The sequence below is a fragment of the Vombatus ursinus genome, unplaced genomic scaffold, assembly GCF_900497805.2.
Source record: "Vombatus ursinus unplaced genomic scaffold, bare-nosed wombat genome assembly UNPS02014798.1, whole genome shotgun sequence".
NCBI classification, from domain to species: domain Eukaryota; kingdom Metazoa; phylum Chordata; class Mammalia; order Diprotodontia; family Vombatidae; genus Vombatus; species Vombatus ursinus.
The window spans coordinates 43,527,294-43,554,517 of NW_020954576.1; the positions used below are offsets into that span (position 1 = coordinate 43,527,294).

A 27,224-nucleotide genomic window follows, 5' to 3' on the forward strand; every position below is an offset into this window, starting at 1 on the left:
TCACATGATCAGACAGACCCCAGTCTGCCCGGAACGGCAGTGAGAGTGGTTACTGGCTTTAACCGGGACCATGACCTCTGATTTGAAGTGCCTGACAACGAAATAACACGCAGCAAGAGCTTTTAGGAAGAGGAGTGGGTATAAGGCAGGGGGGGAGTCAGAGATGCCTAGAAACAGACAGGGAGACTCCCTCTGTTTCTGTGTCACTCTTGTGCCTTCCCTGAGCTCAGAAACAAATAACCATCCACAGCAAGCACATGCAGGCTTCTTTTCCCTCCCTCTCCCCCAGGAGTCCTTAACCTTTCTGGGAGTCATAGACCCCTTTGGCAGGCTAGTGATGCCTATGAACCCCTTCTCAGGTTTTAAATGCATAAAATGAAATACATATGAATGCAAAGAAAATCGGTTCTATTGAAATAAAGATGTATTTGTTTTCCCCATCCATGTTCATGGATTCCTTGAAATCTAAGCCTGGATATCTTGGGTGTCTGTGGACCCCAGGTTAGGAACTCCAGCTTCCTCCCATTTCTACTCACTGTTTTTTGTTGGCCTTTTTGAGGAGTGCTGGTTCAGAGCCAAAGGATGCCTTCCCTTTCTCCCCACTGTTCAGACAGCTGGAGCAGCAGCCACAGGGCCCTCTGCTCAGGGTGCCCTGGTGCATGGGAACCAGGCTGCTGCTGATCTGCAGGGAGCCATTGATCAGGCAATTCACGGACCTGCTCCCAGAGACGGTGCTGTCCAGGGTGGGGTGACAGGGGCCAAGCTGGCAGGGGAGCCAGGTTGGGGTGGGAGCTGCCAGCTTCTCTTCCAGAGGAGGGACCTTGGGGATGCTGAGCACGGGGGTGCTGGACCTGGAGAGCTCCGAGGCTTGCACTGTGCTGGGTCGGGCTCCTTCTGACTCTCGGCGGGCCTCTGAGGCATGCTGGCTCATGTGTAGTTTTCTCATATGATGTACCACAGCGGCAGCATTGAAGGCTTGCTGAAGGAAGACACAACAACCATCTCCTGTGCAACTTGGGGGCCTATGGGAGCTGGGGCTTCCCCATTTGTTTTTGCCACCAGAGTCCTTGGCATATGCCAATTCCTATCTTAGAGAAGGACCCACAGACACAGAGCTAGCAAGAGAAATCCGGGACCCCATCTCCTAGCTCAAGACTCCTTCTTGGATTTACACCTAACTTTTAGTTCAGACAGACCGCAAACATTTATTTATTGCTTATTTCTTGCCAAGCACTGTGCTAAGTGTTGGGATACAAAGAAGAGCAAAAACACCATCGTGGCTATCATGGAGCTCACATTCAAATAAGCATGAAAGCATGTAAATCCCTGCATGTGAAAGGGGGGCAGTGAATGGATGGAATATAATCTCAGGAGGAAGGCAATTAGCAGGTTGGGAGTGGGGAAAGGCCTCTCATGGAAGGTGGGATTGGAGCTGAGTCTGGAAGGAAGGCAGGGGAGCTAAGAGATGGAAGTGGGGAAGCGGAGCATTCTGTGCATGAGGGACAGTCAGTACAAAAACACAGAGTCAGGAGATGGGGTATAGTATGTGGAGCAGCAAGTTTAGATGCATCATGGCAACTAGCTGGCACAATGGATAGAGTACTGGGCCTGGAGCCAGGAAGACCTGAGTTCAAATCCAACCTCAGACACTTACTTGCTGTGTGACCCTGGGCAAGTCACTAAACCCTGTCTGCCTCAGTTTCCTCACCTGTACAATGAACTGGAGAAGGAGATGGCAAACCACTGCAGTATCTCTGCCAAGAAAACCCCAAATGGGGTCATGAAGAGTCAGACACGACTGAGACGACTCAATGACAACATTGTGCACAGAGGGGAGTCAAGCATAACAAGACTGGAAGAGGCCACGTCAGGAAGGGCTTTAAATGCCTCACTGAATTGTGAAAGCTACACAGATTCACTGAAGAAACTGAGAAAGACTTAGTGGGGACCTCAGAATGTAAACTCCTTGAAGGCAGGGAGTCTTCTGTCTTTGTCTTTGCAGCCCCAGTACTTAGCAGAGTGATTTAAGCAAATGGCATGTGTTTAATAAATGCTTGTTGAATCAACTGTCTGTGGACACAATGGCTTCAGTAAGACAGGCTGTCCCCTGGCAGAGGGACGAGGCTTGTTGTGTTTGGCTCCAGTGGGCAGAAGTAGGAGTAATAGCTGACATGGGCAAAAGGGCCGGTCTGGCTCAATGTTAGGAAAACCTTCTTCCTAATTAAGACTACCTAATAATGGAATGGACTGATTGGGAGGACAAGCTGTACCCACAAAGAAAGGCATTGAAATGGAAGATGGGCAGCCATTTGTTGGGGGTGATATAGAAGGAATTTCTGCTTAGGATAGGTAGATGACCTCTACAATTCATTCAAACTCTGAGATTTTGTGATTCTCTAAAGCCCAAAGTGGGAACGATCCCCTCCAGAGTCTTCTTTGAGCATGAAAGTGTCCCCTCTCTACCTGTTTAGGGAGGGAAGAACCTTGCCCACCATCCAAAAGAGACAGCTTACCCTCCATTTGCTCTTGGCAAAATTTTTCTGGATCTGGAGGCTGACAGATGGGTAGATGTCCCGGTGAAGGGCAGTGTTGCCATCGATCCTGCAGGAAGGGAGAAATGGAGATAAGTCAGTGGGTGTTTCTCTTACTTGGATGGAATTGGGGGAGGACAATTCCACCAGGGCTAGAGCAGAAACAGGTGTCATGCGACCATAAGAGAGAGCCAGGCCTAGATTACTGGCTGAAGTGATAGCTTGAAAGTAAGGGTGGAGATGATGGCTCCCTTGTGTAGGTATGTCCAGCACAAAGGCCTCCTATTCTGGATGAACTATGACCTTACAGTACTGGGAGGACAGAGGAAGTCAAAAATGGGTCTTAAGGAACACTTAGGTTGCTTCTGCATCCCCATGCTCCCCTGCTCAAAGCTCTTCCATGTCTTCCTCACTAATCTCTTATTAGTATAAAAGGTTATATGTTATACAATCTCTTATATGACATCTGTGCCTTTGCCAGTCAACCAACCATATGAGTGCCTACTATGTGTCCAGTCCTGCACTTGGTGCTAAGGAGGACTAACAAGGATGAAATGAGATCCCTTCCTTCAAAGAGTTTATGGTCTAATTGGAGAGATGATATAGACATGAAACCAATAGAAAAAAATTGGCAAAAAGTGTTATAAAAAATCAGAGAAGAAGGAGATTAGTGTTGGCTGGAGTGGACAGGAAGGCTTTGGGGGAGGGGCTGAACTTGTAGTCCCACCTCAACCGCTTATTAGCTATGTAACCCATTTCTCCTTTCTGGGACTCAGTCTCTTTGCCTGTAAAATGAAAGCATTGGACTAGAATCTAGTCACTAGGTGTTCCTTGACAGCACCTCTTGCTCTAACATCCTGAGGTGAGACTTAGCTAGGCCCTGAGTGATTTGGGTAGGCAGAGAGATGGCAGGAGACAGGGAACCATGGGATAAGTAAAGTCATGGTGGCAGGAATGAACATGACATGTTTAGGGAAGCACAATGAGTTGACCAGCTTGGCCAAAGCTGAGGATGCTGTAGGATTGTAGATTTAGGGACACAACAGGCCTTAGACACTATCAAATTCTTTCTCTCTCTCCATCTGTTTTTAAATTAAAATTACTTTATTATTATTATTTTTTTTTTGTTTAGGCAGTTGGGGTTAGGTGACTTGCCCAGGGTCACACAGCTGGTAAGTGTCAAGTGTTTGGTCTGAGGCCAGATTTGAACTCAGGTACTCCTGACTTCAGGGTCAGTGCTCTATCCACTACGCCACCTAGCTGCCCCTAAATTAAAATTTATTACTGAAAAACTCAGCAAAATCTTATCTCCTGGGGAGAGACTGATAACAGTCAAGCAAATCTCCCATATTGGTCAGCCCTCTTATTTTACAGATAAAGAAACTGAGACAGAAGTTAACTGACCTCTCCAGGGTCATGCAGTCTGCATGTGAATGAGGCAGATTTGGAGTGCAGGTCTTCCTGACTCTAAGTCCAGTCAGAGTATCACCTCTCTGGCTTTGTGTTACCCATATGTCTTTGGATGGCGGAGCAGTAGTAAATAGTGTTGGTTGAGAAAGGGTGTGACCATATTATAGATTTTCTTGAAATCCAAGTATAGGAGATTTGGCTGATGCAATGGGCAATAGGGAACTATCCTAGGTTCTTTAGCAAAAGAGGAATGACAAATGTCTAAGGACTCAGTTTGCATTCAATGGCCCTTATAAATGTGGCTTTGTAAGTATTAAATAATTTCATACATTCATGTTTTGACCACTTCCATTCCCACCCCATTCTCAGTTAGAGTAAAAACTCCCAGAGGGCAGGGACTAGAGATTCTCATTTCTTGATTTTCCTGTCTCTTCCCTACTTCCCCCACCTCCCCCACTGCACCAAACACAAAACTCCCAATGGGAATTCAATAACACTGCTTTCTGATGCATGCCCTTGGCAACATATCCTTTATTTGTTGGGTGGAGGCAGCCAACCTGGAGGGGTCTGGCTTTTTCCAATCCACTGAATTAAAATGAATTATGATTGCCAACTTTCCACATCCCCTGGTGCCCTGTAGAGTGATGCCGGTATTGCAGAAGGTTTAACTGCATAAGGTTGTAGATTGAGTGAGAGAAGAGGCCTCCCAGCAGACCAGTGAATAGAAAGATAACATTCTGAAGGTCCCATCCCAGTTAGTGCTGGTTTATCCCTTCTGGAGTACTGTGTTCAAGTCTGGGCACCACATTTTAGGGAGGGAGCATTGATGCACTCACACAGCATCCAGACAAGGGTGACCAAGTCAAGTCAACAAATATATATATATTAAGAGCCTACCATGTGCCAGGCCAAGATGGCTAGAGGATGGGGGCCCACGCTATTGGAGGATTTGTTAAAATAACTGGAGAGACAAAGTTAGGGGTTATGATAGCTGTGATCAAGTATCCAAAAGTCTGTCATGTGGAACAAAAGGTTTGACTTGACCTCAGGTGGGTCTAACTAGGAACGATGATTAAAGGTTCCACAGAGGTAAATTTTAGTTCCACATAAAGAAAAACTTTCTAAAAACTAGAGTTGCCCAAATGAAGAATGGGTCAGTTTAGGATCTTAGATTTATTTAGAAGCAGAAAGGACCTCAGAGACCAGTTAGCCCAAACTCCTCATTTTACAGATGAAGAAACTGAACCCCAAGGAGATTAAGCAACTTTTCAGTGATCAAATAACTAATAAATATCGGAGGCAGCATTTGAACTCAGGTCCTTTGACTCCAGATACAGTTTCACTGTATTACAGATCACTAAGACTAGAGGTTTTCCCAAAGATGCCAGATGACTGTTGTCAGCTATGTTCTAGAAGGGATTCCTATACAAGTAGAAGTCAGACTAAATGATGTCTCAGGTCCTTTCCAGTACTGAAATCTCAGTCTGTGGTCCTAGGACATATTGAGAAACTTGATACTAGCTAGGCAAGAATTCTGAAAGCCAAGTTTCTGAGCTGGGGCTCAGAGGGAAGGCCTGCACTATACCACACTCACCAGGGGTGACTCAGGGCCTTCTCACAGGTGTATCTCTCATTGGGATCCTTTTCCAGCAAGTGACAAATGAAATCTTTGGCTGTGGGTAGAAATCAAAGATGCAACAAAGCATAAGCAGGCTTCATGACTGATGGAAATGAATCCCCAGGCTGGCGAGTGGGAGCAAATGCATAGCCAGTTAATCTTCTAAAGTGGCAATTTCAAATATCTAAAGGGGGAAAAAAACCCCAACCCACTCTACCATCAACTACTCAAAGAGGAGAGGTTTCAAGGAACCTCACCCACACACAGTTCTGCTGACACATAACACACACACGTGTCCAAACATATGCATAAGGTACACGTGTGCACACGGACGCCCACATGAACACTGGGTGCTTTTCGGGCCTGGTCCTTCACTTTTTTCAACTTAACAAACATTTCTTAAATGACTACTGAATCAGAGGATGACAGAACTGGCAGGAAGCACAGATGTTGGCCAACCTAACCCTCTCGTTTTACAGATATGGAAACTGAGATCCGGAGAGGGAAAGTGAATTTTTCGTAAGGTCAAACAATAGGTAAGTGACAGAGCCAGGGGCTCATTCTCCCCAGGGCAGGGCTATTTCCACTACATTGCAAAGCCTTTGCTATAGCCACTTTCTTGGCACCGTAGCATTCTTTCTTGGCATCCAGGGCCTTAATTGTACCACACTTGCCCAGGACACTGTCCTCTGCCCCATTTTGCCCTCTTGACATCATCTCATCTCGTCTCTCCCCGTCCCTCTTTCCCTTCTCTGTTTTTGGGCATATACCAATAACAGAGAGCTGGAGCAAACTAAACTCAAAATGGTGAGAATTTACCCTGCTTTTGAAGCAGCTGAAGCACTGCCATATGCCCAGGGATCTTTGGGAGGAAGGAAGGAGAACTCTGATTTCAATATGTTGCTTCACTTGGTTACTTTTGCTCCTTTCTCTTATTTCCTAGTCTAGTCCCCAGTGTCCCTCTGTGCTGGTTGGACCCTAGGGGTACGAGGAGGAAGAACTGGCAGTTGTATTTCCTCTGACTGATGTACCCAGGAGGCACCTTACCAGACTCAGAAATGTCATCCCAGAATGGAGACTCAAACTCATAATAACCTTCCTTGATCTTCTCAAACAACTTGGATTCCGTTTCCTCGTAGAAAGGGGGATACCCACACAGCCTGCAACATACACCAGGAGAAAAAGGCAGTTTAATCCTTGATCATCTGCGTGTGACCAATCCTCTCTTCACCCTTTACTTGTGCTGCTCAGAGGGGCATGGGCTGGGCAGCACAGAGCAACATCTGCTCTAACCTAAGACTAAGTGCCACAGAAGGTTTACCAGCTAGAACCAGAGACAGCAGGCACGGTCAGCCCAGGAAAGTCTCTACCTCTCCCAGTGTCCCTGCCCAACATGGCTGAAATCTCTTTAACAAAGGGAAATTTTTCATGCTATAATAAGAGATCAGGATTAAAGTACAACTATATACTGTCTGTGTGACCTTGGGCAAATCACTGAACCTTCATGAGCCTCAGTTTCCTCATCTGTAACATGAAGGCACTGGATTAGGTAGCCCCAAAGGTCTTTTTTCAGTTCTAAATATTTCTATTTAATCCTACTAGCCAAGGGAAAGGGACATCATGTGAAAAATTCATGCAGTAGGATATAAGACTAGTCTGAGATCATATTTTGATGAGGGAAGAGAGGAGAGCATGATAACCTTGGGCACCTGAAAAGAAGTGTGTGAGTATGTGTGTGAGTGTGCATGTGTAACATCATAGAAAGATAAACGTTTACAGAAGAAGGAAACTGATACCACTGGCGATGTTTTTTTCCTCACCATTTTTTCTTGGGCCACCCTTGGCTGAAATAAATGGGGCCAGATGAAGTAAGTAAGGAGATGGAGCTCAGCTAGCCAGGTCTTGCTCTCACTGCTGCTCAGCTGAGCAGATTCTTTACTTCTGGACTCTCAGGGACAAGAGGAAGGCCTTTAAACCAAGGAGCTGAGGAGGATCTTGGTTTGGTTTTTTTTTAAACCTACGTGAGCACTGAACACAGAAGCCTTGGGGGGCAGGGCTAGGATGGAGCTGGGCACCAGGCCCTTGGGCGGAACCAAGCAGACCACGGCTTCTACTCACAAAATATAGGTGATGACTCCGATGGACCAGCAATCCACGGCCTTGCTGTATGGCTTCTGAGCTAACACCTCAGGAGCTATGGCAAAGCAAACACTCAGTTAGGGAAACAGACTGGGATTTATTTTAAATTATAAAATATATGTAAAATAAATTTTAAATTTCCCTGGGTTCAGGGAAAGAGTCCCTAGAGTCCAGCTAACCTTGGTGGATGGAGTATTTGTTGAAGTCACTGAATGCCAACGTACTTTATTTCTCAGTATTCATTTATACTTACCACTAGTTTGTTTTCTGAGTGTTCTGTATATTGTATCCTTGTGATCAGACAATAAAACTATGTTGAAAAAGGGATGTGATTCCTTCATCACACAAGGAGCCCCTTGAGGGCAGGGGCTGGGTCTTCTGTCTCAGTGTGTGTGGGGGAGGTGTATATGCAGCAGGTGCTCTGCATGCCTTGGTCACCTAGTATCTACTCTCTCTGAGGTACCTTTCTCCTGGGCCAGGACTCTGTATCAATACTCCATAGTGAAGCTTCCCATTGTCATTGCTCCCACCAACTCTTCCTCCTCCCCCAAACCTACACTGGGCCCTGCCAGATGACCCTGGGCCTAAAGGAGAGCAGCAACAGCTGGATGGTGACATAAGGTGTAAATTTTAACTATGGAGACCTTTTCCCATCTACTGCCCTCAGAAAACTTACCCCAAACCATATAAAGGCTCCTGAGAGAGACCATCTTTGATGGCTTCCTAGTCTCCATGCTCTAAGATATTCCCATTGGATGTAGAATTAGAGAGTCTGGGTTCAAATCCTGACCCTGATGATTACTCACCATATGACCTTGGGTAAGTCAGATTCCCATCCCTGGGCCTGTTTCTCCATTTGCTAAATGAAGGTCTTTGGACTACTTGATCTCTAAGGGAACAACTTTCAACTCTAAGAGACTATGAGCATCTCTCCAGTTTGCTCAAGTCAGGAGCCTAGTCTATTCCCCTGGGGAATCTTCAAATGAGCTAATCCATGTATAAGTACTTTGCCAGGGGCAGCTAGGTGGTGCAGTGGATTGAGCACCAGCCTTGGAGTCAAGAGGACCTGAGTTCAAATATGACCCTAGACACTTACTAGTTGTGTGACTCTGGGCAAGTCACTTAACCCCAATTGCCTAAAGGAAAAAAAAAAAGTACTTTGCCGACCCTAAAGCTGATACAAATGCTAGCTATCACTATGATTATTATTGTTATTCCGATAATCAGGGAGATTCCTCCTCTAAGGAGGAAGAGGGGAAAGGAAAATGTAGACTCAAAACTCCTTCATGGTCTCAGAGCTTGTGATTTTTTTTCACGATCCCCCTTGCACCCTGCTACAATTTCACATGGGGAGAGGAAGGGAGGCATGAACCTAGAAACTGGTGTGAAGGCTTAGGAGAGAACTGCAGAATAATTCAGCTCTTTGAACACAATCACAGGGATAGGCTGACAGGCCCCCCAGCGGGCTGTGAGTCACACTAATTGTACTCTGGGAGAGGGTAACCAAAAATTTGGAGCTGTGGAACAACGTGGCAAGGTCTAGAGAAGCATGAGCTGGCTGACTGGCTGGGGGGGTTGGTTCTTCAAAGCCAAATGACTAAATTAGACCATTTTGGGGGCTAGGCATTAACTCTTCGAAGGTTGGGTCCTGACTGTGCTGAAGAAAGACAATACAATTCAATATAGTACAGTGCAGTACAATATAGTACAATACAATGAACGTTTGTTATGTGCCCGTGGTTGGGTTTGGCTAGGGAGCTGGCTGATGCCCCTCCCTCTTTCCCAACCCACTGGTCCTGACTCACCCACATAGCCTGGAGTCCCACAGGCTGTGGACATCACACCGTTCTGCTCCATCTTGGATAGACCGAAGTCTGTGATCATGATCTTGGAGTTCTCATCAGGGGTGAGGTAGAGCAGGTTTTCAGGCTGTGTAGGGGGGGTGGGGGGGAGCAGGAGAGAAATGTCACACGTCCCATGATCCAAACTGACCTCAGGCAATGCCTCTTCTTCCTTCTCTTGGCTCAGCGTCTCATGGGGAGGCAGATCTGCTGCTAGCCCTGGGCTTGCCTTCTTCACCTCCTTCACACTCAGATGACCCAGAAACATGGAAATTATCCCAATACCTCAATAGGTCAATGTTTAGGGGAAATTCCAGAAAGAGGTTGAAGGGCATTTGAACAATGATTTTTATACCTTCTCCCTTAGTGGGGTGGAGAATTATTCTCTATCCCCATGAAACATACAGAAAGTACTAGATTCCCGGAGGATCCCCAACCTAAGGTATATTGGGGAGCTATACATTTTTTTAGGTGCTTAGAATCTAAACTTTATGCCCTTGGATTTAACTTGGGGAAATTCAGTTAGATATGAGAATGAATTATCAAACCAGGAGAGAGGGAAAGTTATAAAGCCCTGAGGTCTGGGACCAAAAAAGGCTGTGGAATTTTTCTCTTTCGAAGTGATTATCATTAGTTCTAAAGCATGATTGGGGAAATGAGGTCAAGATGAATTCTGTCCAGTGGCATGGGAATGGATCGGATGACTTGCAGAATTGTACAGTTAATGGAAAGAGTACTGGATTTGGAATCAAAGGGCTTTCATTCAAATCTGCTGTGTTATCATGGGCAATCATTTCACCTCTCCAGTCCTCAGTTTCCTCATTGGGAAAATGGTACTAAATGGCCTCTATGGTCCCTTCTAGTCCCAAACTTTGATTCTATGATACATTCCTCTCTCCTCATTCTTTATGATCCAACAACACTGGCCATCTTGAACATGACACTCCATCCCCTTTGTATTGGCATGGAATTGTTTCCCTTTTTACTTCCTCTTACTTCACTCAAATCCTACCTTCTGCAAGAGACCTCTCCAGGCTCCTTCCCCTTACTGCTAGAGCCTTCCCTCTGAGACTACCTTCCATCTACTCTGTATAAATCTTGTATGTAGATCACTGTTTGTGTGTTGTTTCCCCCATTTGAATGTGAGCTTTTGGAGGCTAGTAGGTAAAGCAGTATATACAGCACTTGGCTTGGAGTCAGGAAAACCTGAGTTCAAATCCAGCCTCAGATAATAGCTGTGTGACCCTGGGCAAATCACTTAACCTCTATCTTCTTCAACTGTAAATTGGGAATGATATTAACACCTATCTTTTAGGATTGTTATGACGATCATATTAGATAATATCTGTAAAGTGCCTAACACTGTTCCTCGCACACAGTAAGCACTTAATAAATGCTTGTTGATTAGTTAGTTGTTTTTCATATATGATTTTGAGTCTTGTTTTCATTTAAAATCTTTAAAGCATTCTTACAAGCCTCATAAATTGAATAAATATTGATTAACCACCAAATAAATCACATTTCTAGGTCATTTTTAAGTTTGTGAGATGGGGGTCTCCAACACAATCCTCTAAGATGGAGAATACAAGTATTACAGTCCCCATTTTTATATGAGGTTTATAGAGGTTAAGTATGCAAGGCAGGGTTTGAACTTGGATATCTTGCTTCTAAGGCCAGCATTGCTTCCAATGCACCACATTATACATGAGGCCTTGAGCTAAGGGCCAGAGCATTCAAAGAAAAGAACAAGAAAGTCAAGGAGTTTACATTCAGCTGAAGATGGATAAAGTCTAAACACAGTTAAGTATAATAAAAGGTGTAGAATACCATGGGGAAAAATTAAATAAAAGTGCTCTAGGAAAATTTGAGGAGGCCCAAAGCACTCACAGTTAGTGGGGGATGAGGGGTGGGGTAGGGTGGGATGAAGGAACAAGGCAGCATGGTGTAGTCAATAGATTGCTTGGAGCGCTGGCCTAGGAGTCAGGAAGACCTGAGTGCAAAGCATGCTTATCATCCTTGCTAGCTGTGCAATTATAAAAAAGTAATTTAATCTCTAAGCCTTGGTTTTCCCATCAATAAAATGAGGGGATTGGACTCAGTGATCTCTAAGGCCTCTTCCAGATCTAGACCTATAATACTTCGAAGATACTATGAGCCTTAAGGAGGAGGTGACATCTGAGCTGGAGGAAAAGAAGGACTCTGAAGGGTGGAGGGGAGTAGTATGGGGGAATGGCCTTTGGGAAGGCTCAAATGGTGAGAGATGGGAGATAAAATGTCAAGCTCAGGTGACATCTAGGAGCCTGGTTTGGCTGGAACATAGATGGCATTATAGAGAGTAATGTGATATAAGTCTGGATCCAGATAATGGAGGGTCCCAAATACCAGGTCGAAGACCTAATTCTTTCTTCTAGAATCATTAGTTTAGAATCAATAGCCAGACCTAGGCTTTTAGAAGACTGTTATCTAATTGGTTCTTGAAATAGCTCTGGGGTAAGGTAGGACAGAGATGATTATGTCTTTCACTTCCATTTTACAGATGAGGAAAAAAGAGATAAAGAGTCTTTAAATAACTAATCACACATTTAGTGAGTGGTGGAGTCAGAACTATATGCCAAGCCTCCCATCTCCTAATCCAGGAGTATTTCCCATAGCTTGGCAGCTGCTGTCATGGTTTCCTTTGGGATGAGGCCACTATCCACTGCCACACCCTGGCCCTATCATCTCTGAGAGTCATGACTGGTCAAGATGCTCTGTTTCTGACCCAGGCAGTTCACTCCTCCTAAGGCAGCACCCTCCCCCCTACTCCTTGGTCCTGAGTCCAAAAATGGACTCACCATTTCTGTGTTAGGCAGTGTGGACACCCACTAGGTTTAGCCCACTGCAGTTTAGAACTCCTGAACTCAAGTGATCCACCAGTCTCAGCCTCTTGAGTAGCAGAGATTACAGGTGTGTGCCATCATACTGGGCAATAGTTCCCTTTTTCTAAGAAGCTGCCAGCCTTCATACCTTTAAGTCTCTGTGTACGATGCCATTCTCATGGAGGTATTTCACTGCTGATAGGACCTGCTGAATCACCAAGCTGGCATCCTTCTCAGTGTAAACTCCTCGCTCCAGAATCCGGTCAAACAGCTCTCCCCCAGAAACTCTGTAGGGAAGATGGGTAGATGAGGTCGGGTGGGAGAGTGGAGAGAAAGAACACAGAGAATTAGCCAGATGAATGGCCCACAATTCCAGGAACAGACATTCTTGGGGTGGAGAAAGGGGTCTGAATTATAAGGAGCAGGTTAACAGTAAGACCAAGATGGGGGGGGGGGCGCAGCTAGGTGGTGCAGTGGATAGAGCACCGGCCCTGGAGTCAGGAGGACCTGAGTTCAAATTTGGCCTCAGACACTTGACACTTACTAGCTGTGTGACACTGGGCAAGTCATTTAACCCCGATTGCCTCACCAAAAAAACGAAACAAACAAACAAACAGTAAGACAGGGACTTTGGGTCTCAGAGGGCCCAGCAGAGTAACTGGGTACTTACCTGTGTGATCTGAGGGATGCTGGGAATACCTCATGGATACATCAAACTGTGCAATTTCTTTGGTTTAAATCTTCCTGTTCTCTCCTCTCCTTTATTCTCCTAGCCCTACTTAATGCTATGTGGCCTTGACCAAGTCATTTAACCTCTCTGAGCCTCCGTTATCTCAACTGTAAAATGAGGGGGTCAGACTCAGATTATCTCCAAGTCCTTTGTTTCTATTACTGTTAGAGCTGGGAGTCAAACCCAATTCTCAGACTATAGAACAAGTGCCTGCTCCTTTACACCAAGAAAGAGAGGATATAGACTTCACAATTTTGACTGGACTAGCCCTCCTGGAAGGCTACTGAGATTTGCTATAGAGATTGTCTACAAGGACAGGGTGTGGGAGAAGACTTTTTAATGGGGGGAAGAACCTTCTGAAATTGTAATGTTACACCTCTTTTCCCTTCTTCTCCCCATCTCCCTTGACCCCAACTCCTCTGAGACTCACCAGCTGCATGATTGTTTTGTTGTCGAGTGTTTTTTTTTCAGTTGTGTCCAATTCTTTGTGACCTTTTTCTTGGCAAAGATACTGGAGTGGTTTCTATTTCCTTCTCCAGCTTATTTTACAGATGAGGAAACTGAGGCAAACAGGGTTAAGTGACTTGCCCAGGGTCACACAGCAAATAAGTGTCTGAGGCGGGATTTGAGATCCTCCTGACTCCAGGCCTGGTGCTCCACCCACTGTGCCACCTACCTGTCCCTGTGTGACTATGAAGTTAAATTAAGGTAAAGTCACCTAATCTTTCTGAGCCTCAGGTTCCTCATCCATAAGACAGAGATAATAAGGCTTTTATTACCTCTAGCTCTAAAGTTCTATATAAGGGTCAGTTATTATTACATAGCTTAAAAATTAAAAAAAAATGTAAAGAATTACTATATATAATCTATATATGTATGCATATAGATTATTTCTAGATATAGGTCATATATCTAGATATGGATATATAATATAGCTATTATTGAGGATAGGTAAAGATATGTAACATAACATAATATATAGATAATATATACAAGATATGGGTATATTATATAAGTATATCAAGATATATAATAATCTATATCTTATATATAACATTGTCCAGCTATAATATAATTGTGTTATATATTTATTATAGTTATATCATATTAATTATATGGTATATGTTTACATAATTTACATATTATATCTAGTTATATAAATTATATAATATATTATAGATTAATTATATAATATATTCTATCTAATTATATATAGGTATAACACAATACATATTTACAGATATCATACCTAATTATATATGAATATTATATATTACACAATATTTTATTACATGATTATATTATAATGCAATATATTATATTTTATTATAAAATTTAATTATATTATAATATATGATAATATAATATTATATGTTATTATATTATATTTTATATTATATTTCCTATACACGTAGGATAATATATTATATGTAAGATACAGCTATATTCTATCCACATAGAATATAGCTGTATCTTATATATCATATAATCTATGTCTAGTTATATAACATATATCTATGTCCGTATCTTTGTCCATCTATCTCCAATAACATCCAGCGGTAAAGCGAAGCGAGGATAAAATCACCGTGCCTGCTTCAGGTGGCCCATGTAAGGACTGAATGGAGTAAGGCACACAAAAACACTTTAAAGCTTTGGGCAGGGGCTAATAGAGGGTTAATTCCCAAATTCTCAAATTGTTTCTTTTGTTTTTTTCTCACCATACTCTGAGGCTTACATGTGACAGGTGGAGAGTAAGAGGAAGGACAACTCTTTGGAAATAAATCCACATTGTCTGACCCTGTGCAGTATGGATTCTTGCTGGTGCAGCCCTGGAAGATGTAACCCCATTCCCAGAGGGCTCTCAGGCAGGTCCGCATTCTTCCCTCCGATTACCTGACCTGATTGACTGTGAGTTAATCCTGGCGAACGAGCCTCATTAAAGCCTAGCTAGGCTCATCTGATTTTGCTTATTAGGACTGCTCCCGGCCTTTTGCCAGTTCTTTCTGCTCCATGCCTGATGCCTCTCTTTTTGCTGAGCCCCTAGTGAGGCCAGGATTTAATAGGCTACTTGGGCCTGAGCTGGCTCATTAAAGTTGCCAGGCATCAGGGAGGGTAGAGGAGGTTGTGTCATCAGTCAAAAACACACATTATACAGCCATGCTGGGATGGTGGAATCAGGATGGGAACAGGACAAGGGAAAAGAGAGAGTTTTATAAATAGAAGGATATCTCTGTCTTCTGATCAGATCGAGGGCTGGGCACAATCCAAACCCTAGCAGGCACCACTCAACTGGCATTTAGATTGGCCAATGACATGAGGACCTTTCTAATGGGGTGTTATTTTCACTTTATAGATTGAAACAGCCACAGATGGGATCAGTGAATCACTTTAAAGAGCTCTCAGTTTCCTTGAGTCTCTTGTTCTAACTACAGAATCCTATGTCTTCTTCCACCCCCTCCCATAACCCATGATGCCTTCCAGTGCCAGACCCCCTCCCCCTCATCCCACCCGAGGGCTCTGCAGAGGATCTAGGGCCCCACTCACTTACAATTGCATGACCAGGTAGTAGTGAGTGGAACTCTCATAGATATCTTCTAGCGTTACGATGTTTTCATGCTTGATCCTGACAAGAGGAAAAGAGGCCAGTTCTGATGGAAAATGATTTATATTGTCCATAGAAAAAAAAATAGACCCAATTCAACTAGCCTTCTATATTCTCCAGGGAATTGCAGACATACCACCATAGCATTTGGATTGCAAGGCACAGGAGTATCTTTGACAAATTTAGCTGGTGGGTTGAGAGATGGAGAATAGAGGGCAGTCCATTCTAGTCAGGTAAGTCACTCAGGCACAAGGGGAGGCCTGTCTCCCAGAAAGTCTGACCTTAGCCAGAGTGATGATGCTGATAATTCTTAGCCCCTTGAATGCCCAGTAAGAGGTAGAGAGGGAGGCTGCTGGTGGGGGGGTCATTGTGATAAAGAAAGGTAAATGAGGAGACAAGTGGGACCTTCAGGGGTGGCACAGGATGGCACAGGTGCACAGGTCTGGCAGAGATCATAAATTATAGAGACAATGGTCTGGTCTGGAGAACTGCCACAGGCAAGAAGCAAGACCCCTAACATGTCAGTCCCCAGGGATAAAACCCCCATAGACCCATCCTAGTTATGGCTTTAAGAACAGAATGTTTATGGAGTTTTCATAATAGGCTAGGTGCCCACACAAATGTACAGGTGATATGATTCTCCCCTTCCTCTTTTGGGAAGCTTTTGTTACATTAAGGCCATGGAGGTCTCTTTTATCCTAAAATCAAATGGAAGAAAAACTGGATTTGTAGTAAAAGTCCTAAGTTTTACTTTCTGGCCCTGCCAATTACTCTTTATGTGACCTTAGGGGGAAAGGGAGAAGGAAAGGGAATAAGAATTTATATAACATCTACTAAGTGCCCTGCATTGTGCTAAGTGTTTAGCCTCTCTGGGCCTCATTTGCAAAATAAGAGGACTAGATTCTCTTACAAGTTCCCTTCAAATTCTACATTCTCTAATCTAGTCATGGAGAAAGCTGAGGGATGAATCATTTCTGGGTGATTTTTTAATGCACAGGAGCCAGATCTCCTCCATTGCCCATAAAAACCAGGGCAAGAAGGAATGTGCTCATACTACAGTAGGAGGGACAGACAAAAACTTCCCATCGGGAGGGGCTGGGGCATTGATCAGGTGAATGGGGAGGACACTGTACTATGTTCTTTTTTAGAGATCATGGAGAATAAGACAGAACTTCACATTTCATAGGATTATAACTCTGTAGCTGTTATTATAGATTTATAGCTGTATAAATTCATAGCCCTTTGAATCTCATTTTACAAGCTAGGAAACATAGACATAGATGGGTACAGTGACTTGTCCAGGGTCACACAGTTAAATAAGTAGCAGAGCCAAGATTAGAACCCAGGTGATTCTCAAACCTTTGCTCTTTCCACGATTCCGTTCTGCCTCCCATAATTCTACTGTCTATAGGCTAGGTGAAGGTCTAGATGATCTAGGCCTGAAAGTTACCCCAAAGCAAATGCACCAGAATAATTATGTTAGCACAGGGGCATATGATCTCAGTTTTAAAAGTCTGTGAATCCCTTTCTTTCTAGCTCCAAGAGTCAAGAGCTCTGTTTGAGTCTGAGGGGGAACCCAAGGTCCAGATGAATAGTTTAGTCTGGTCACATCAAGAGTCCCTAAAAATACAGACCATTTGCAAGAACACTTCCAATTCTTTTAAATGACGTCTTTAGTGTGTGACATCCATCATCACCGCCCCTTTGATAAATACGAGTGACTAGCCCTGGAATGGTCAACGGTGGCTAATCTTGCTTTCCCCTCAATTAATTTTATTTTAAAAAGTGGTTCAAATATCCATGAGAGAGAGATGAAACTTTCTAGGTGAAAGTTTCAAGGTAGCAGAATTCAACTTAATATAAAGAAGACCTTCCTAACAATTAGATCTATCACCAAATACAATAAGTTACCCTTATTAGATAGTGAGTTAGCCATTGCTGGAGGTGTTGAAGCAGATTCTGGATGGCCACTTATGGAAAAAAAAATTCATGCTTCAATTAGATTGGACTAGATGGTCTGGGATCCCTTATAATCCACTCAATCAATTCTATGATTCTATGGTCTAGACTGATTTGACCCCTCCATAGAATGGAATAGCTGGAGCAATGATCAAAGTGATCATGACTGCTTGGGTTACAACACCACCCTGGTCTTTTCTGCAGGAGGTGTCTGAGTGAAATGTTTGAGACCAACTGGATGACCCAACCAATTGTCTGGCAGACTTACTTTTTCAATACTGCAATTTCGTTCTCCAGGCTGCTGTCCCGGAAGGCAGGAGATTTTTTGATACATTTCAGGGCAAACAGCTTCCCAGATACCCTTTGTTTCACCAGGAAAACTTCTGAAAAAGCTCCTCTGAAAGGGAAAAAAAAAATTACCAAGAAGAAAAACTTAGCTTGCACCAGTGGAGAACATCGCTGGGGGCAAAATACAAAGATAGACAAACATTTGGCTGATAATTAGCTTCTATCATCACTGCAAGCCACTGATAATTAGTCAAAGAATTGGATTTGAATTGTGCCATATTTATTGTAGTCATTGTGTTCCTTCTTCCACACAATGGATCTAAGGGGGAAAAAAGGCTTGTTGGGATGGAGATGGGTGATTTCTCCATTATATAAAGCATTTCCTTCTTACATACCTAAGGCATTAATTGGAGAGGGACCCTGAGTTCTCCAGGCTATGCATGCCAGTGGATTACAAACTTTAATAGGTCCTCCCAAAATGCAAAGTCTTCCAATCAAACAACTAATCAATCAACAAGCATCTATTAAGTGTCCATAATGGTACCAGACACTGTGCTAGGCACTGGGAATTGAAGGACAAAACCCACCCCAAACAATCCCTATTCTAAATTGAAAGCTGGACCAGCTCAGAGGTTACCAAGCCCAATGTCCTCATCCTGCAGATGAAGAAACTGAGTTAAAGTGAGAAAAATTGAATGGCGCAGCCAAGGTCACACAGGTGGCAAGTGGCAGAGCTAGGATTCGGTCCTCAGTTTCCTCACTTGTAAAATGGGGATAATAAAAATACTTAACTTTATAAGGTTGTTTTAGGATTTTCAAGGATAAAAGGAGATAAATGTCAAGTGCTTCGCAAACCTTAAAGTGCTATACAAATGAGAGCTACTATTATTACATGTACATGTTATCTCCCCCATTAGAATGTATGTTCCTTGAGGACAGGGAATGTCACTTTTTTCTTTTATCTCAGCAACTTAACAGGGTGCCTTTCACATAGTAGGGCTGAATAAATGCTTGATTGATTGCTTGATTGCCCAGATGGCTAAAGACTTGAGACTGAGACTGGAGAATGTTTACATTTTGTTCTGATTGTGTGTGTGTGTGTGTGTGTGTGTGTGTGTGTGTGTGGTGATAGATCAAAGCTGAGGCATCAAGGGATGAATGGAGGGTATTTGTTTAGTTATTTTTTCAGTCCTGTCTGATTTGTCGTTTTCTTGGCAAACCACTTGGCAAATCCCAAACCACTGGTGTGCTTTTCTTCTCCAACTAATTTTACAGATAAGGAAACTGAGGCAAACAAGGCTAAATGACTTGCCCAGCATCACACAGCTAGGAAGTGTCTGAGGCCAGATTTGAACACAGGCCCTCCTGACCCTAGGGATGCCTTGTATGGGTCCTGTGGTATTACTTTTCTACTTTTCTAAAACTCACTTAAGCACCTGTGTTGGGAGTTCATCCCATTATTTTTGCTGCTTACCAGCCATGTGGTTGGGTTACTTCCCTGCTCCCCCTCAAGGTGTCAGTTTCCTTCTCTAAAAAATGAAGGTGTTAAACTAGACAATCTCTAGGGTTTCTTCCAGCTCTTATAGTCCAGGACTCTATGATTCAATTGAATTTAATTCAACAAGTATTTCTATGCCTGAACACTAAGAAGTTAGGTAATTTTCCCATGATATTCAGCCAGGATTTGTCTACAGCAGGACTTGAACCCAGATCTTCCTTTGAGATAAGCTCTCTCATTCCCACATAATGATGTCTCTACTTGCCTATCATAAATATATAATGTAATATATATAATATAATATGATACGATACAACACAACATAATATAATACAAATAATATAATGTTATGTTATGTTGTTATATCATATCATACTGCATATACTTAATAAATAATATAGTAATAAATGCTTATTGACTTACTGGTTGATTTATAATCAAGAGGTAACTCTGTGTTACAACTACGTGCCAGGCACTGTGCTGGGGATACAGAAATGAAAACCCTCATCTTACCCTCATCCTACTGAGAGAAATAAATAAAGATAATTATGATTTAGGCACAGAGATCTTAAGTAATTTGGCCTGGGTCACACAGTCATAAGTATCTCTCCCCCTCCCCAAGATTTGAACTGAGGTCTTCCCTATTGTAAATCCAGCATTGTATCCAGAAGGGAAAGCACTTAAATCTCTAGCTTGCTTAGTGGCTGGGCTGTGAAGGTTCAGCACGCAGCCCCGCAGCCTTCGTGGATTTAGAGCTTGTTCAGAAGCGCGTTTCTCCCTGTTTACCCCTGCGTGGGCAGCTCCATTAGATCTGGAGTGCTTAGCAACCCCCAGGGCGCCCCTTGCTGTCATTTCATTCCGCTCACTATTGAGCAGCTCACTCCAGCTCTAATTACCACTGCCCACCAATACCGTCCCCTGTGTCCAGAACGAATGCCAGGGACTCCGCTTGTGCTCCTCCAACTTTCAGAAAGTAATTGGGAGGCAATCTGGCTATGACTGGTGGGTGGGAGGGCTGGCCCCAGGGCTCTGATGCTGCCAGGTGAGGCAGAAAGGCTTCCTCTCTGATCTGGAGGAGTGCCTTAGAATAGATCACAGGGCTGAGCAGAGAGAAAGTGCCCAGATCCTCCTCCAGGTCTTGACTTGCTCCATCCCTTCCTATCCCCCTCCTTTAAAATGTTTTAATTTAATTTTTAATTTATGGACTAAAACAAGCATTTCTATAACAATGTAATAAAAAAAGATGATTGCACGTGAAACCGCAATCTATTATGGTCAATTTGCTATTCCTTTTAAATATCTCCCCGCCCATTTTTCCTTTCAGGAAAACTCTTCAAGTGTGGTACCCTTTTCCATGACTTGGTATAGTTACCTCTTGATTATAAATCAACCAGTCAATCAATAAGCATTTATTACTATATTATTTAGTAAGTATATATATGATATCATGTAACATAATATAACATTATATATATTGTATTGTGTTCTATCGTATCATATCACATCATGTCATATATCATATCATATATTATATTATATTTATTATATATTTATGATAGGCAGGCCGAGGCATCATTATGTGGGCATTAGGGAGTTTGTCTCAAAGGAAGATCTGTTTTCAAGTCCTGCTATAGACACATCCTTGCTGAATATCATGGGGAAATTACCTAACTTCTTAATGTTCAGGCAACCCTCTGAGGCTCTAATTTATAGAGCATTGGTAGTGGGAGCTTCCTACTTTCCATTTTCACTATCTTGTACATACAATTATTTGTATGTTATATTTCCCATTGGAATGTGAGCTCCTTGGGGGCAGGGAATATCATTTATCTTTCTTTGTGTCCCCAGCACTTAGCATAGTAGCTGGTATATACTTGGCAATTAATAAATGCTTGTTGACTGACCAATACAGGCCCAGACCCTTGTCCTACCTGTCTGTGCTAATGGGGTAGATATAATCTCAAATAACAAAAAATTTTAAAAATCATTTAGCTTAATTCTAGCCTTGCAAAGCATTAGAAGATTTCCCCCCCCTTCTCCACCCCTCTTTTATTTTTGGTTCTAATGCTGTTCTTTTTCAGAGACTGCCCCTCTCTTTAATACCAACATTCTTTCAGTGATTTTATGTGGCTGCCAATCATGGAACAATATGATCCTGGAAGAACTAAAATTACAAATAACCAAAAGTTCAATGGAAAGGTACATGGTGGGTGTATGCAAGAATCAACACGTGGCCATGTGCGGAAGTGGTATCTGCACTATTATCAAGGATTTGAATGACCAGAAAAGGAGGCGGGGTAGTCACGTAGCAAGAATTAAGGAAAACAGATGGATGGTCTGCGTGATACACAGATATCCCCTAGATACTAGCAAACCAAGAGGAGGTTCTCCAGAACATTGGGTAAGATCCCTCTCTAAGTGGTTTATGGGAAAACACAGTTGCAAGGGATCAGAAGACCTGGAGGGGTTTTCCACCAGCACCAATGAAGGAAGTAACTCAGACCAATGAAATCACAGTCACAATTGTACTCAAGTTAGGCTAATATCCAGTTATTCTTTTAACACATTCAACTCCCAGGGAGGCAGCTTTTGATTCACCATAAGGAGAACATTCTGACAACTACAACTGTTTGAAAAATAGAACATTCTGCCTTGTGAACTGCCCTTTGCTGAGGGTATTCAAGCTGAGTATGGATGACTACGTCAGAGACAGTGTAGAAGGGATTCCTACATTAGGTGGGAGGTTGGCTTCATAATATCTGATGGCTCTTGCCATTCTGGGATTTTCTGTTTCAAAGGAAAAGCTTCCAAATTGGAGCTGTTAAAAAATGTAGTGGGCTACCTTAAGGGAGAATGCATTCCCTTATCTCTGGGGGTATTGTAGACATGATTTATGATTTGGAGAGAGAGAGGTTGGACAAAGGTCCTTTCTAATTCCAAGTCTATGTTCAAGCAGAGAATTGAGGAAGCTCACGGAGGCAATCAACAAGTCCCAAAGAAAAAGGCAGAAATAGACCCATGAAGCTGTGTATACAATGTGTTTTGAACCACTCATTCATAAACATAAATGAAAAGCCACTGAGATCCATTAGTGAATACTTGTAAACTGGGAGGAGGCTTTCCAAACTTGAAATGCCATATTCTCAAACATCTCATTGAGGTTTGAGACTTTGGATTCTTAAGAGATCACAAAGCATTAGGAATAGCTCCAGTCACCCAGCAAGGTAGGCAGGCACCCATGTCAGCCTTGAACTGGTCCAAGTCAAGTTTAGGAAAGGGACATTTTACGCCTCTAGAAAGTTTGGATGAGGAGGGACGAGGTGGTTCCATTGCATTCTTTCTTTTTGTATTAACATGTTAAAGCTATGGTTTGGTTAGCAAATATTTTTATATAATCATAAAATCTTCATTTGGAAGGTACCTTTAAGAGCTACTCTAGCCTCACATCCAATATGGAAATCCCCTCTAAAGAATTCTTAAGGGATGGTCAACCAGTCTCTGCCTGAATTCTTCCACTGACAGGGAACTCACTACTTCACAAGGGAGTTCATTTGTAGTATGGTGGAAAGAGCCAACTGAGTCTGGATTCAGAGGCCCCAGGTGAAAACTTTGCCTTTGATGCTCACTACCACTGGGACTGTGAGCGAGTCACTTAATCTCTTTAAGTCCTTTTTCTCATCTGTTAAAAAAAAAGAAAGGAGGCAAACTGAAGTAGCTGGCTTCTGGATGTCCCCTCCAGCTTCAGATCTGTGACCTTCTGATCTAGAGCTGTGCCTCAGTAACTTTTGGCCATTGGTCTTAGATCTTCCCTATAAATCCACATACAGAAAATGCCCTCAGATGGGATTTAGTTCTAGGAGCTCCCAGCACGCTGGCATATGTCCTACAGCCAAATCTCAGCTCCCCTTGGAAAGCACTGATCTGGAAAACACTGGCTTCAGTTCTCTGAAGAAGATTTGATTAGGCTTCGGGAGAATGTGGAATGCAAAATACTACCCCCACACTTCCTTCCTACAGGAACTATTATAAATGCAGCAGCAGTTAATATACTGCTTCCTGCAAATGTTATCATACAGTAGATGTGTAGACTCTTTCCCTCTGCGGTATTTGCTGAGAGAAAACATTTTAAAGTCTGCCCTGCTCAGGGATGATCCGATGTGTATGGGAAAGCTAGGTATAGCATAGTGGAAAGACCACTGGGTTGGGAGTCAGAAGAGTTGGGTTCAAATCCTAACTTTGCTGCTTGTTACCCTCCATGACCTTGGGCAAATCGTTGGCATCTCTGGGCCCATATGTCAGAGTAGTTGTACTATCTGACCTTTAATGTATTTTCCAATTTTAGATTCTGCGGTTGTGACATATTCATAGGAGTATAAGTATAGAGCTGGAAAGTTCCATTAGTCCCAAGTCCTTATTACATAGACAAAGATAAGGAGGAGGGAGTAAGGGACAGAGGCAGGATTTGAACTCAGGTCTTCTAACTCCAAAGACCATCGTTCTTTTCACACTGTACCACACTGCCAATAATAGCAAACAGTTTCTCTTTCTTTCTTTCTTTCTTTCTTTCTTTCTTTCTTTCTTTTTTTCTTTCTTTCTTTCTTTCCTTCCTTCATTCTTTTCTTTCAAGGTTAAGTGATTTGCCCAGGGTCACACAGCTGGTAAGTGTCTGAGGCCAGATTTGAACTCAGGACTTTCTGACTACAGGGCTGGTGCTTTATCCATTGCAAATAGTTTCTTTCTGAGATAAGGCATGGGAGAATAAAACTGCTTTTGTAAGTACCCAGAGGCTCTCGCCCATTTTACTAAAATTCTCTAAAGAATGGGTCCCTGGTTATGGAACCAAATCCTTTGCTCTGACAACAGGTGGATCACTCCTGCTTGTGTGATCCAGGAGCGAAAGGCGATTCCCTGGATGTGTGGCCAGCTCCTGTTGTCTCTGGCTCCTCTAGCTGAGCCTGCTTTGTGGATTAGGTGGGTCTAAGCATTGCATTGCCCTGCATTCTCCCCACTCCCCTCCTCTGGTCTCGGCTTCAATTGTCACATGGGTGCTTTCAGTGTGTGCATGTATGTGTGTGTGTGTGTGTGTGTGTGTGTGTGTGTGTGTGCAGGTGACATGAATGACTTCTTCAGCATTTGGAAGCAGGAGCTGTGTATGACTGGGAAGCTCAGGCTGCAGCTGCCAAAGTCATGTAGCAGACACGAATGGCTGCGGTGAGTGAGAAGCCCTGGCTTGAATTCTCCACATGAGCCGTCTTCCAGAGCTACCCCTCCCCTTTCCCTTCCTCCTCCCCGCACCCCACCCTCAGTCTTTTTTCTTTCTTCATTCTTGGTTGAAGGGAAGGGCCTACTCTGGGCTAGTGGCAGGGCTGGGCCCCAAAATCTGGGGATGCGATCGCCCAGTTGAGAGCCTTTATGTTGCTGGCTACCATTTTTGTGGGAGGATGAAATGTGAGACCAAAGCTACTTACCAATCCCTTGTTGGGAAATTTGTGAAGAGCTGTGGGATCAGAAGTAGCTTTTGTCACCATCCTTGAGCAGGACACCTGTTTTACATGCATCCCAGCTCTCTGAGCACTCTCTCCACAGCAACATTGCTGTTTCTGCAGTCTAATGCAGAAGGCAACGGAGCGCATTTATCGACCAGCTTGCGCTCCCGATGTGAGCTGGCAGAGTGGGGGGAAGCCAAGGAGAGATCTCAGCCTCTCCCCAGCAAATTCCTTAATCCTGAGCTCAGAACAGGAGGGATAAGCAAGCATCTATGGGCTTCCCCCATTCTCTTGGTTTAGGGATGAGTAAATTAACAAATCCTTTACGACCCACTTGTGACCCTGTAGCCTCCTGTTCTTCCTCCTTCCCAATAAGAGGTCCTCACTTTGATGTCACTTTGGAGACACTGGCTATTAGAGGAGAGATGTCAGGTTAGCCCGCACCAGTGACCATCTGTAGACTGTATACAGCCATATATTTGAAGCCACACACAACTCAAGAAAGCAGAGATCTAATGTTGGGACTAGTACCTCATCCCTCTCTGTCAGAAATAAGGATATGGCTACTCACTATAGTGAAAGGCAAGGGACACCCTGATAGGAGACAGAGGAGAGCTCAAACTTAGGTGACAGTGGCCACCACAGGCTTACCTGAGGAAGCAGTCCCATTATCGTTATCTGCCACCCCAGACAATGACTGACCAGAGTGAGTCATGAGGCATCGATAGACAGCAGTGTTGGGGACTGTGTAACCAACCTCAATCAGGTACATGCTGGATTTCCCAGAGGAGGCAGCAGAAAGACTTAAGCAAGGATTCTGGGAACAGAGAACTGTCTCTGGCTCACCCAGCTCAGCAATTATCATCAAGGGGAACATGCTCGGCCTCCCACATGATATCTTATTTTTTCCAACAGAGCCAGAACACTATGAGAGGAAAGAGTGGAGGTGGTAGAGGGGAGCTGATTCAGATCTGTGAGTAATCTGACAGCTTGAGTACCCACAGGAGTCCCTTTCTGTAGCTGAGGGGTTAACTTGTTCAGTGCCAATGGTTTTCTGAGGAAATCCTAGAGGATATTCCCAGGAGATTTTAGGAAACTTCACAGGATTCGTCTTTCTTAGCTGAGAATTTGATTGGGTGACTGGGGTGGAGGCAGGAGGAGGAAGGCATAGATGAGAAGACACTGGTGCCTTCTGATATTACTCTCATTTTTTCCCTATTCACCTTGCCCTATTTCCCTGCCAGCTGCTTGCCTGTCCCTCCTCTCCCTGCTTGACACTCAGACCTTAAAAATGTTCTGATACTTCCCCTGAACTAACCTCGATTCCTGAATCCATGGCATAATGCAATGGGAGGTACAGATCAAGGCTGTATCAAGGTTACATCTACACTAGTGACAATCATCCTTGGAATTCATTTAAGCCACTTGGAAATGAATTCAAACATACCACCATTCAACCATCAACCATTGATTTAACTCAATCTGAAGTTTGTATTTGGGCTATCTTGCATTTGCTGATAGATAGCTCCTTTGGTCTGTGTAGATAGGAGGGCAGGGATAGATAGTGATACAGGAAGAAAGACTGGCGTTTCGGGAAGTGGATCAGAGAAAGAACAAGTGAAAGGACTGCTTTGGTATATCAGATGTACCCCTCCTCCATACTCCCAACCCTCCAACCCCTTTCAAAGACTATATTGCTCCTTGGGAGAGTTTTCTTTAGTCTTGAGTCCTGGCTCCATAAGGTACTTGCCAATGGCCACAAGTCATAGCCAGACCCAGAATAGCACCTGCCCTCCCTTAATTGGATTGGCCCAATCTCATGATTCCATCCCTCCTTGGACTTACGATCCCAGTGCTTCCATGAAGATGAAAGTTTTCCGAATGTTGGTTGTCTGCTTCTTCCAAGAACTGCAGTCATCCTCTTCTTTTCGGCCCATTGCCTCCAGAGTTGAAGCTTGGGATTCTGGAAAGGATGGGAAGGGTGGGAAAATGAGAAGAAAGGGAAGAAGAGAGTTCACTTGGTTGCTTTCCCAAATGGCCAAATGACACTCACCTCTTGCCCATGAGGGTATCTCCATAGCCAACAGTTAGGAACAAAGAGAGGCAGTGTGGTGTGGTGGAATGATCATTGGGACTGAAAACCTGGCTTTGCATTCTGACTCTTCAAACTTATGAGCTGTGTGCCTGTGGGTAAATCACTTAACCTCTTTGGGGCTCACTTTTTCATTTGCAAAACTGAGACAAAAATATTTGTACCAGCTGGG

General features: G+C 43.6%; 1 protein-coding gene across 1 annotated transcript; it reads right to left on the reverse strand.

The window, feature by feature from the left end:
- On the reverse strand, positions 1 to 26,915 carry CAMK1G (calcium/calmodulin dependent protein kinase IG). The gene is made up of 11 exons (XM_027871630.1): positions 26,806 to 26,915; positions 17,957 to 18,085; positions 15,676 to 15,750; positions 12,546 to 12,684; positions 9,504 to 9,627; positions 7,678 to 7,753; positions 6,607 to 6,719; positions 5,536 to 5,614; positions 2,514 to 2,601; positions 537 to 979; positions 1 to 91 (listed from the first exon to the last, which is right to left on the reverse strand). Exons 1-11 carry the CDS (start codon positions 26,895 to 26,897, stop codon positions 1 to 3), a joined length of 1,449 nt encoding a protein of 482 aa, XP_027727431.1. The 5' UTR covers positions 26,898 to 26,915.
- Between the last annotated feature and the right edge of the window lie 309 nt (positions 26,916 to 27,224).

Excerpts from the sequence above, each read along its gene's own strand:
- CAMK1G (XM_027871630.1), bottom strand. The coding sequence starts at position 26,897 with ATGGGCCGAAAAGAAGAGGATGACTGCAGTTCTTGGAAGAAGCAGACA. Across the intron at positions 15,751-17,956 it reads GAAATTGCAGTATTGAAAAA|GATCAAGCATGAAAACATCG; the intron begins GTAAGTCTGCCA and ends TCCTCTTGTCAG. Across the intron at positions 980-2,513 it reads TTGCCAAGAGCAAATGGAGG|CAAGCCTTCAATGCTGCCGC; the intron begins GTAAGCTGTCTC and ends GTCTTCCTTCAG.